Source organism: Alligator mississippiensis, chromosome 9 (genome assembly GCF_030867095.1).
Source record: "Alligator mississippiensis isolate rAllMis1 chromosome 9, rAllMis1, whole genome shotgun sequence".
In the NCBI taxonomy this organism is placed as follows: Eukaryota; Metazoa; Chordata; order Crocodylia; family Alligatoridae; genus Alligator; species Alligator mississippiensis.
Genome location: NC_081832.1, coordinates 563,923 through 575,043, shown reverse-complemented (window position 1 = coordinate 575,043; position 11,121 = coordinate 563,923). Strand labels below are relative to the sequence as shown.

The 11,121-nt window shown below is 67.6% G+C and overlaps 1 protein-coding gene across 3 annotated transcripts; it reads right to left on the bottom strand.

Annotated features, from left to right (window-relative positions):
• Positions 1–676: 676 nt before the first annotated feature.
• On the bottom strand, positions 677–10,866 carry ZNF335 (zinc finger protein 335). 3 transcript variants are annotated; one of them, XM_059713075.1, is made up of 29 exons: positions 10,785–10,866; positions 9,993–10,074; positions 9,622–9,853; positions 9,204–9,477; positions 8,908–8,985; positions 8,257–8,586; positions 7,803–7,937; positions 7,564–7,716; positions 7,213–7,471; positions 6,921–7,098; positions 6,720–6,832; positions 6,392–6,410; positions 6,143–6,259; positions 5,987–6,063; positions 5,726–5,886; positions 5,408–5,637; positions 5,227–5,335; positions 5,055–5,149; positions 4,688–4,971; positions 4,415–4,550; positions 3,955–4,332; positions 3,717–3,859; positions 3,363–3,502; positions 2,598–2,701; positions 2,395–2,472; positions 2,236–2,319; positions 1,988–2,053; positions 1,779–1,860; positions 677–1,325 (listed from the first exon to the last, which is right to left on the bottom strand). In XM_059713075.1, exons 3-29 carry the CDS (start codon positions 9,820–9,822, stop codon positions 1,207–1,209), a joined length of 4,143 nt encoding a protein of 1,380 aa, XP_059569058.1. In that variant the 5' UTR covers positions 9,823–9,853; positions 9,993–10,074; positions 10,785–10,866; the 3' UTR covers positions 677–1,206. The 3 variants fall into 3 exon arrangements, with proteins under 3 accessions (XP_059569058.1, XP_059569060.1, XP_059569059.1); XM_059713077.1 differs by having other exon boundaries at positions 2,598–2,698; XM_059713076.1 differs by having other exon boundaries at positions 3,955–4,329.
• Positions 10,867–11,121: the final 255 nt, after the last annotated feature.

Genomic DNA, 11,121 nt, shown 5'->3' with positions numbered 1-11,121 from the left:
CCGCTGACCGCCCCGGGGGGCACGAGCTCCACGGCATCGCACCCGCGCTGGGACCGGGTATGCGGCAAACGGGCATGGAGGGACCCGCTGCGTCGGGCTCCGCGCTGGGGCTGGGGCTGGGGCCGGGCCCGCCCGGTGCTGGACGGGCCGCGGGGCGGAGGCCGGAGCCCGCGCGGCGCCGGTAACCTTGTCCCCGGGGGACTCCCCCGCTCATCGGATAATGGCCCGTAATCCGCGGCCGCCGTCCGGGGTTTAGCGCACCGCGGCACAGCTGGGCAGCGCTGCCGGGGGGCGGAGGGGCGCCGGGGCCTGCGGAGCGCAGCAGCCACCCCCAGCCCAGCCGCCCTCGCCCCTGGCCCCTGGCCCCCCAGCGTCGGCGGACGGCAGCCCCCGCTGCGGGCACCCGGGGCCCCGGGCAGCTGCGGCCCAGCCCTTTCCCCCCTGCAGATAATCGGGGCGAGGCAGCTGCGGGGGCTCAGGCGAGATTAGCTGCCATAATCGCATGTAAATGCGCGGCTGCCGGGGCGCCGCCCGGGCGGGGGCTGCACGGGATTTAGGCCGTTCCCCCTCATTCATGTCCGCGCCAGCACCAGCAGCAGCGCCCCGGGCAGGCCGCTCAAGGTCACTCGGGGGAGGCAGCGCTGCCAGCCCCAGGACAGAGACAAGGGGGCAGGTGAAGGCTCCAACACCTCTTTATTCATAGCAAGGGTCAAAGCTCCACCACGTGGGTCACCCCCTGTCCCCCCCCTCACCCTCCCCTGTGGGGTCAACCCTGCTCCACCGGCACAAGGGTCAGCTCCTGCTGTCCCTCTTCCCAGCTCCCAGTCCAACGCCCGCCTGCAGGCCTGAGCCGAAGGGGGAGCGTGGCTGCCGTAGCCCCAATGCCCTCACTCCTGGGGCAGACGCCAGTGGGAGTACTGGCCTGGGCAGGCACCGTGGCGCAGGGGAAAGGGCCTGGGGCCACGGTGCACCAGAGGCAGACCAGTCTCGGCTGTGGCCATGCTGCCGCTCAACACCAGCCCCAGACTCGGCAGCAGGAATGCCGGAGGCAGCTCTGCTTTTGGCCGCAGCGGCAGCACGTGCGGCTGGCTGACGGCAAACCCCAGCCCGCGGGGGCTCCCCCATCCCTCGTGGCCCCAAAGTGGTAAGGCAGCTGCTGGCCCTGGAGGCCTGGCATGGTGCCGCTCCTCGGCTGGGGCCCCAGCACTAGTCTGACAGCGTGATGACGTCGTAGTGGATGCCCTGGTGCAGCTGCTGGATCTGTTCAGCCGTCGCCTCTGTGGTGAACATGCCCTGGGCCTGCGCCATGGCGGCGTCGGCCACGGCTGCAAAGAGGAACGGCATCAGCCCCAGGACGGAGCAGGGGACCGAGAGGCTGGCTCAGACACAATCCCACAGGCAAGGCCAGCACGGGGGGCTGTGACAGGCTGTGTGGAGCCACCGTGCTCTGCAAGGGCCCTGGCCCCTCCCTGCAGCCACAGGAGACGGTAACAGGGAGAGCCCTAGGCTCAGACCACATCTCCAGTCCCCTTGCAGGCAGCACCACCGGCTGCTGGCACAGCCAGAGACATCCCCTGTGCCCTGCGCCAAGGGCAGTGACACCCTTGGGAAGGGGGCTGGGCCGAGTCCAGCTGTTCATTTCAGAGCAGTGGCAGATGGTGACCCGGTCCCCACGTCTGGCACAGAGAGGCCTGTCAGGAGCCAGGGCCCAGCTGCAGGACCCGTCAGCCAGGGAGACCAGGCCTGTGCCATGCCTGTCCCACCCGACCGCTCTCTACCTGTGACTGCCGAGTGTGCCGCTGCCTCCAGCTGGGCCTGGGTCACGAGCTGCTGCTCCGGGGAAACAGGCATGTACTGGATCTGCCAGGACAGGGAGGGGATGTCACAGCCTGGCCAGGAGCACGTCTTCCCTCTACTTGGGGTGCCCACGGCTGCAGCTCCTCGGCCACCCCCCCAGGAGCACCCCAACACACTGCAGCTCCGTTACCTGGGACTCCTGCAGGAACTGGCTGCCCTGCTCATACTGGATGTGGGTGATCTGCCCGTCCTGGACCTGAAAGGCAGAGCCTGCGTGACAGCCTGAGCAGTGCCAAGGACTCCACATCCGAGGGCCCTGGGCAGCACCCAACGGGAGCAGCCAAGAACCCCAGGAGACGGAAGCCCCACACTCCATGCACCGCAATCCTGGACCCACGGGCCTGAGCACGCAGCCTGGCAGGGCAGCAGGGCACTGACCTGGATGTGATGCCCCTCCGGGACGACGACGTACTCGTGGGGGAGCAGGTGCGGCACGCCGTCCTGGGCAATGATGTACTGGACCTGCAGGCACAGATACGCTCAGCACCCTCTGCCCCTGCCAGCACGGCCACCCTGCACAGCCCTCCTCCCCCTCACCTGGTTGTCGGCGGTCACCAAGTGCTGCACAGTCTGCCCATCGGCCGTCGTGATCTCCTGGATGTAGGTGGCCTCCTCCTGCAAGGCAGCAAGTACCCGGCTGTCAGTGCTTGTGGAGCCTGGGGCCCAGCACCTCAGCATGACACTGGGAACAGCCCGGCTGGGAGACTGCATGGCATCTGGGAAGGTGCCTGGGGACTCACCTGGCTCGTGATGCTCTGCTCCTGTGCTACGATGATGTGCTCCTGCCCCAGGGCCTGCTGCAACCGCTCAGGAGCCAGCACGGCCTGGCCAGACTGCAGCGCTGCTGGGGAGGCAGAGCACTGGTGTCAGTCCACCTGGATGCAGACAACAGCCCAGCCCAGTCCAGGCTCCAGCCCACCCCCCAGGGCAACCACACCCCAGCAGGGCAGCAGGAAGCGGCAGGTGGGGCCAGTCCCCGGGATAGCCGCGCTCCCGGCCGTGCACGGGACGGGCAGGATCTACTGGCCGGTCCCGCCGCTGCCCGCTGGAGGCGGGCGCCCGGGCAGGGGGGACACGGGCCTCAGCCCTGCGCCTGGCCCGCGAGCTGCCAGCCTCTGTGCCCGTCCCTGGCGCGGCCACCTCGCGCCGGACCCTGCCCACTCCTGTCATGGACAGGAAGGGGCAGAGGGATCTACCCCAGCACGCACAACAGAAGCCAGAGACCACTGCCCCCCACCTCAACCACGAGACGAGTTTGCAGCAGCACGTGGCCATGGCCCCGCACCAAATGATCAGGGGTAGCTGTGACCCCAGAAGAAAGCCTCCCCTGGGAGCCATGCCACAGCCACAATGGAGCACTGAGGCCAGTGCTGACTCGGGCATCCCAAGAAGTCTCCTGGCCAAATCCCACCCTGCAGAGCCCTGGGCAGTGCCAAGTGCTCAACCCAGGGCCCCTCCTGGTGGCCAGGCACAGGCCCTGGCAAAAGGAGTGCCAAGTGTCCTACTCTGCAGCGTGGCCAGGGCATCCTCGTCGCTGTTCAGGATGATAGTCTGTTGGGCTGCGGGCTCTGGTGGCCCTGACCGCTTTCCATCCGAGCTGTGCAGTCGCTGCATGTGGAATTTCAGGTGCCCATTGCGATTAAACCTGCCAGAAAGCAAGGGTCAGAGCAGTGCTGGCCGCAGGCATGGCCCCTCACACTGCTGCCCCTGGGATGAACAAGCAGAGGCATCCCTAGCCAGTGGCAGGGATGGCCCCCCTCACCCCAATGCTCCCCACAGGCAGCCCATGAGCATAGCTGGAGAAAAGAAGCGGGTCAGAGCTGCATGGGGAAGCCTGGTGCAGCTGTGCAGGCCCCTACCTCTGCCCGCAGACCTGGCAGGCGAAGGGCTTCTCGTTGGTGTGCGTCAGCATGTGCCGGCGCAGGTCCTTCTTGTTCTTGGAGGCAAAGCTGCAGTGGGGGCACTTGTGTGGCCGGAGGTTTGCATGCTGTGCCATGTGGCTCTGGGGTGGGGGGGGGAAAGAGCGATCAGACAGGTGCCATCATCAGCCCTCCCCAGCTCTCCTGCTCCATGCCCCCGTGTGTGAGGTGAACCTACCCGGACCTCCGGCCACAAGGCTGCTGTGAAGGGGCAGTCAGGACACTTGAAGGCGTCAGGCCCCACATGGGCCCTCTTGTGACTCTCCATCTCTGCCCGCCCCGTGAACATGGCCGTGCAAATCTTGCACGAGAACTTCTTGGCGGTGGAAATCTTGCATGACAGCTTCTTGGCTGCAGCAATCTTGCAGGACAGCTTCTTGGCCACACCCTGCAAAGCGGGCCACCGGACCCTGGGTGACACAGCCTCCTGCCCATCTGGGGCGGAGTCCTTCTGGAGTGGCCTGGCCACACACTGCACTGCTGGCCACTTGATGCTGCAGGGCTGGGCCTCTGGGCCTTCCCCCGGCGAGGCCAAGGCAGTGTCCCCGCCGAGCTGCTGGGAGAGAAGAGCTGAGAGTGACGCTGCCCCGTGCCAACCGCCTAGGACAGGGCTGTTGGGGAACCCTGGTCCCACTCACCTCGATGTGGTGCAGCTGGCTCCCAGGGAGGCTGGACGACATGATGTAGTGGCCACCATGGTCCTTGAGCGCCTCTGTCACCACGGCCTCGCTCACCACTACCGTGTGCGAGGTCTCTGTCAGGCTGTCCTCCTCGCTGTGGGCACAGGGCAGGGTGAGGGGGGGCCTGGCCGCCCTTACTCCTCCCCAATGCGGGGGCATGGTGAGAGGACAGGCGCTCCTCACTAGCCCCACAGAGCAGGGTCCCATTTTCCAGCCTGGCCGGCCACTGACCTGTAGAGTGCACCTGTGGCCTGGATCTCCTCCCCAACAGGTGCAATGATGCTGTACTCAGCTGTGCTCTCGAAGGGGATGGCAATCTGCTGCAGCTCGGGGCCGCCCAGCGTGGCCTCCTCATAGGCCTCCTGCACCAGTGCCTCCCCATGCTCAGCCACGTGCAGCGTCACCACCTTCTGCTGCTGCTGCTGAGCTGGGTCCAGCTCTGCTGCCTCCCCAGCCGGGAGCTGGGCATCAGGGGCCTGCGCATCTCCTGAGCCGTCTGACTTCACTAGTGCCACCTGCGCAGGGAGAACATGAGGCAGGTCAGTGAGGGAAAGTCAGTGTGCAGCTGCGCATGGAGGGGAGGAGGCAGCTGCCTCACCTGCAGCGTGCCCGCAGCCAGCTCCCGCTGGGTGCTCATGTTCAGCAGGAGGTCCAGCGCCGTCTGTGTAGCCAGCTCTGCTGACTCCTCCGCACCTGTGAGAGCCAAATGCAATTCAGTCTGCCCAGAAGCCCTCCTTCCCTCCCTGCCCTGCCCAGCCCCAGAATCTCACCTTGCTCGTAGATGATGGTGGCCCCTCCCAGAGAGTCTGGGGTGAGAACTGGGGGCTCGACTGCTGGCAGGGTCTGGACTGCGTGGTATGTCACAGGGCCAAGAGGGACCTGCATGAGAGAAAGTGAGCACGTGGCTCTGGCACTGGTGGGGGGGAGCAGGGGCCAGGGCCCAGTGCTCACCTGGGGGCTGGCCACCAGCTCGCCGGCTGTCTGGCCCTGGCTGTGCTGCTGCTTGAGCTCCTCAATCTGCTGCAAGGTGAAGAAGGGGCGGCGCCGGCAGGGTGGCTCCTCAGGGTGCCGCTGGGCCCACTCCTCAAAGCAGTCGGCATGGCGGCACTGCACGTGCAGGCGCAGGTTCTTCTTGTGCTTGGTGGTGAAGTGGCAGTACTCACAGCCAAAGGGCTTCCCCCCTGCAGCAGGGACAGGGCAGGTCACAGCAGGGGCCGGACGGGGTCAGGGGCAGGTAAGGCAGGGTGCGGCCTGGGGCAAGACCCTCACCGGTGTGTTTGACAGCCTGATGGGAGAGGAGGAAGTCCTCGCGGAAGGTGGCATAGGGGCAGAAGCTGCACTTGTAGGGCCGGTCGTTGACATGCGACAACTGGTGGTTCAGCAAGATCTTCTTGTCCTCGCACACGTAGTCACAGAATTCGCACTTGAACCTGCCGGGGCAAAGCTGCCATTACCAGGGGCCTGGCCCAGCTGGGCAGCACAGGCGACAGAGCCCAGCCCTGTGCAGCCCACAGCCCCCGCCCTCCGCACCTGCGGTTCGCGATGGCCTGGATGTGCGTCAGCAGGTGCATCTTGAAGGTGTAGCGCTTCTTGAAGGACTTCCCGCACTGCGGCAGAAGAAAGCAGCGCTCATTCCCCAGCCCGGCCCAGCCCCACCCCGCCCCGCCCCGCATGCCACCCCCTCACCTTGTCGCACATGTGCGGCTTCTCAGTGCTGTGCGTCTTCATGTGCTGGGTCAGCCTCTTCTGCATGGGGTAGACCCGGTTACACACCGGGCAGGGGAAGGAGCTTCGTTTCGGGGGCTGCAGTGAGAGGATGTGCAGGTAAGATCTGCTGGAGAGCTTCCCCCACCCCTGACCTGCCCAGGCAGCTCCACCCCGGGCCCCTGCATGCTCTGCCTGCCAGGTCACCAGCAGAGAATGACTGGAACTCACCGGGTCAGCCCTCTTCTTCCTAAAGGACAGAGAGGAGAGAGAAGCCGAGTCAGACACTCCCAGACTAAGCTCCCCTCTCCTGAGCAGCCCACCCCACATGGCCTGCACTGCCTGCACCTCTGGAGGGAATGGAGCAGATACAGTGCTCCCTAGAGGCAGCTCCCCCAAGAGCAGCACGACATGGGCAGGAGCATGAGGCTCCCTGGGCTGCACTGCTAGCTCTGCTCGGGCTGTGGGGCTGCATAAGGGAGGGCCTGCTTGGTGTCACCCAGGAGCCTGGAGTGGAGAAGGGGCCACATGGCTGGGGCATGGGGGGGCCTCAGCTCACCGGTCCCGGTTGTGCACAGTGGAGTGGCGAATGACGTCCTTCTTGTACACACTTGTGTAGTTACACTCCTCGCACTTGTACGGCTTGCTGCCCACGTGATTGAACATGTGCTCCTGCAGGACAGAGGGGATGCTGTGAGCCGCATGCCCAGCGCCCAGCCTGGGGCAGGGACGGGGACAGAGGCAGAGGGGCTGCACTCACCTTCAGGGAGGACCAACGGCGGGAGCGGTAGCTGCACTGCAGGCACTTGAAGAGCTGTGGGTCGTTGGCCTCATGCGAGCTGACGTGGAAACGCAGGTCGTCATGCGTGAGGAAGCGGGACCCGCAGATGCGGCACAGGTAGGGCCTCATCAGGGGCTTGGGCGACTTGTAGTAGTACCTGACAAAGCACAGCTTGAGCTCAGAGCCACAGTGGCTATAAGGCTCCCGCCTGGCCCGGGCCCCAGGCACAGCCAGATGGCCCTGCCACGGAGCAGTGCAGCACAGCCCTCACCTGCGCCCCATGTACTTGCGGTACTTTTTGCCCAGGAAGCGGCGGGAGGGCCGGCCTCGCCTCCGAGGCACAGCATCGGCCTCCTCAGGGCCCGTGTTAGAGGATGGATCCTTGTTCTCCGAGTCCGACTGGCTGGTGCTGGGCTCCCCAAGGCTGTCACCAGCCGCGTTCTCCAAGCTGGAGGAGCTGGTGGCCTCTGAGTTCTGCGCCTCACAGCTTGCAGCGCTCTGGGACGTAACCAAGGGCTCCACCTCGGCACCTAACCAACAGCACACCAGGGTCAGACTCAAGCCCCCGTGCTTCATTCAGCAGCCCAGGGTGTCCGCTCCCCGGCAAGGCCCACTCCCCTACCTCCTGACAGCGGCATGTCCTCCAGACGAGGGAACTTGCGGGGCCTCCCTGGCCGCCGGCGCGGCCGCTCTTCGCTGGACGTGGGGATGGTGCGGCTGTGCTTGGGCTGCCGCCCGCGAGGCTCATCCTCAGCTGGGTTGTAGTCACTGTCCTCTGCAGAAGAAATGGCTGAGGCATTAATTGTGGGTGCTGGCAGCACCAGGCCGCGCTGACCCATGGAGACAGGGAGGGGGCTGTACCTTCAGGGTCATCAATGGCGCCAGCATCCACAATGTCATCGTCCTCCTCCTCCTCCGGTGCATCCTCCTCTGGTGGCTTCGGGGAGGGGCCACTCTTCCGCGGCCGCCCCTTTTTCAGCCCGAGGGTAGATGCCACTGGGACAGAGAGCAGCGTGAGACGCCCTGTCTGGCTGGGCTGGGCCGTGCTGAAGAGCAGGTGCTCCGCCTGGACCTGTCCGGCCCGCCCAAGCTGCAGCACCCCCCACTCCACCGTGAGGGTGGCACACCTGCTGGGCACTGCTCTGCGCTCTCACCTCTGAAAGCACCAGTGCTTCTCCCTGGACTAAGAGCTGCAGCCCCTGCTCCATCAGCTGTGCAGCCCCCAACCGGGCATATAAGCCCCTCCTGCCCCAGGGGCAGCAACCCCGTGACCTGGTAAGGCCTTTACAAGCCTTCTCCCCGAGCTGGTGCCCACCTGGCTGGAAGTGCCTCTCCCTCATGTGGTTGATGAGCGTAGTCTTGGAGACGCTCTTGTACTGACACATCTTGCACTTGAACTGCTGCACCACCACCACCTCCATCATCTCCTCCAGGCTCTCCATGTCCGGCTGCTCCAGCCCCTCCCCGGCGTCAGCCTCTTGGGCTTGGTATGGCTGCGAGGGCAGGTCCAGCATTTCAGGTGGCTCGGAAGGGTCTGCAGGGCCGGGCTGGTCGAGGCAGGTGGAGGTGGGGCCATCAGCTATGGTGTCTACAGCCAGGCTGTTGGCCAGGGCAGAGGTGGCCATCTGGGACACCACGGAGGCACCTGGGGCACCAACAAGGGCTCACCAAGGGAACAGCCCCTGCCCACGCTCCAATCAACCCTCCTCCGGAGCTGAGAACCGCTCCACACCCAGTGCCCTCTGTCTGGCTCCCCAGTGCCCTCTGCCGGGAGAAGCCAGGACTAGCTACCAGCTCCTCCCCCACAGCCAAGGCACCTGTCCTGCTCCCTGCACAGGAGCAGCCAGGAGCGCCCATGCAAGGCAGCACAGCACGCCTCTGCAACAGCCCCTCGTGGCAGAGGAACGAAGATGGGAAAGGCCCAAAAGCAGCTGTCGTTGCAGGAAAACCTGCAGCCTCCCCTCACCATCGTCTGGTCCCTGCAGGATGAGGTACTGGGTTGTCTCGGCCACGCCATCCTCCGCACTGGTTACAGCAATGCAGCCTGCGAAGGGAGAGCAAGAGGGCGACAAGGCTGAAGCACGAGCGTGACGGACCTTTCAGGGTCAGGATGGAAAATGGGGAGACTGCAGCACGCTCTTGCACGGACGCGCTGCTGTGCGCCAAGGCCCGAGAGCGGCAGGGGCAGCTGCCAGGCCTCTGCCACGTGCCGGCTGCCCCGGCTGAGGGCGTCTCAGGCCAGCGCCTGGCGGGGGCACTCACTCTGGATGATGTCTGGCCCGATCGTGGACTCGATGATTTTGTCTATGGCAGAGCCCAGGTCCGAGGAGGTGGACGCGGTGGAGTCTGACACAATCGTGGCTCCGTCAGCAATGACGCTGGAGTGAACCAGCACCTGCGGGGACTCCGAGACCATGATGGACTGGCTCACCGTGGAGACGCTGGAGACCAGGGTGGACTGGGCGATGGAGGAGGAGTCTGGCAGGTAGATCCGAGGGACCGCGTCCGTGCTGGAGCTGCTCTCGGACACCTCCTCCTGGGGAGCAGAAAGGCCGCGGGGGCTCAGCTTGGAGGCCTCTGCTGAGCCACCCCAGAGGCAGCTTGTACACGGAGGCACCGCACCGCACCTCGCAGGGGAGGGGGCCCTGCCCGGGGAAGGGCCCCCAGAGCCGCCCCGTACCAGGGAGACCCCGCTGCTGTCCGAGCTCTGGCCCACGCCGGAGTCATCGGCTTGCGAGAGGATGACGGGCGCCGAGGCAGCGTCGCTGCTGTCCGCGGACATGGCCTCCGAGGTCTCCATGCCGAGCCCGCTCTCCGAGGGCTCCTCCTGGGCCGCAGGAGGGGCCGCATCGCTGCTGCTCTCCACTTCATTTTCCTCCATGCCCAGCGAGCCCGGGCTCCCGAAGCGCGACCTACGGGAGGAGCGGCCGCCCCGCCGTCAGACCGCGGCGCGGGGACACGCTGCCGGCACCACCGGCCCTGCCCCCGCGGCGGACGCCCAGCTCCCGGGCGGCGCTCGCACCCCCGCCGGACGCAGAAGCTGCAACCTACCCGTGCAGCCACGTGCGCGGCCTGGCGGCAGCTGGCGCTCAAGCCGGTCAGTCCGGCGCGGCCGAGCCAGGACGCTCTCACGCTGCCCAAGAGAGGGACAAAGCGAAGGATGAGCCGTGCGGGGCCGCGGCTCCGGGACACGGGGGTGAGTAGCCGAGGCAGAGGCAGGGGCAGCGCCGCGGGGACGCCTGCCGAGCTCCAGGCCCCCTCGGGGCGGCTCGCCGCAGACGCGGGGAAGGAGCCGCGTCGCTGCTGCAGCGAGAGCAGCCCCGCGCGCAGCCGCCCGGCATCGCCCCGGCCCCGGGCAAGGTGCCCCAGAGCCCCGTCCCCGAGCGTCGGGCGGGACCCGCGAGGGGAGCTGCACCGAGCCTGCTGCGCCCCTGTCCCACCGCCCGCCCCAGCCGGGCCCGGCGCCCCACGAGTGTCGGGGACATGACCGAGGCCATGGGGCGGGTCAGTGGCAGAGACGAGGCGGCCGCTCCCACAATGCTCCGCGGCCGGGCAGGGGCAGCCGCTCCCATGATGCCTCGCGCGCGGGGTCCTGCCCGTGGCCAGGCCCGGCTGCCCCCACAATGCCCCGCGCCAGGGGCAGCCCCGCGCCCCCCTCCCCCCCGGCGCGGCGCCCCCTGCCCCGGCCCCGCCCCCCGGGGCCCTGCGGCTCTGGGCCGGGCCGGGGCTGCCCCTGGCGCTGCCTGCGCCCCCGCGCGGCCCGCCGCCATCTTGCCCGGGGCCGGGCGGCCGCAGCGCCGGGGCGGGCGCGGGGGGCGAAGGGGCCGCGCCGCTGCCTCTCACCGCGCGCGGCCCGAGCTCCCGGCGGCGGCGGCCGCGGCTCCCCCCGGCCCGGCATCCCGGCGGCCGCCCGGCCCGGCCCGGCCCTGCCCGCGGAGCGCTTCGCCGCGCGGACCCCGCGCCGGGACTACTTACCGCGCCCGCCCGCGCGCCCTCCCTGCGCCGCTGCCGCCGCCGCCCCCACCCCCCGACAGGCGCCGCCGCCGACAGCTGCCGCCGCCCCGGGGCCCACGCGGGGGGAAGCGCTGCCGCGGGGGGTAAAAGCGGGGCACTATTTTCTTCGCGGAAGGATCAGACGCAGACACAGACGCAAAACTTGCGAGCGTGATAACGTGAGGTC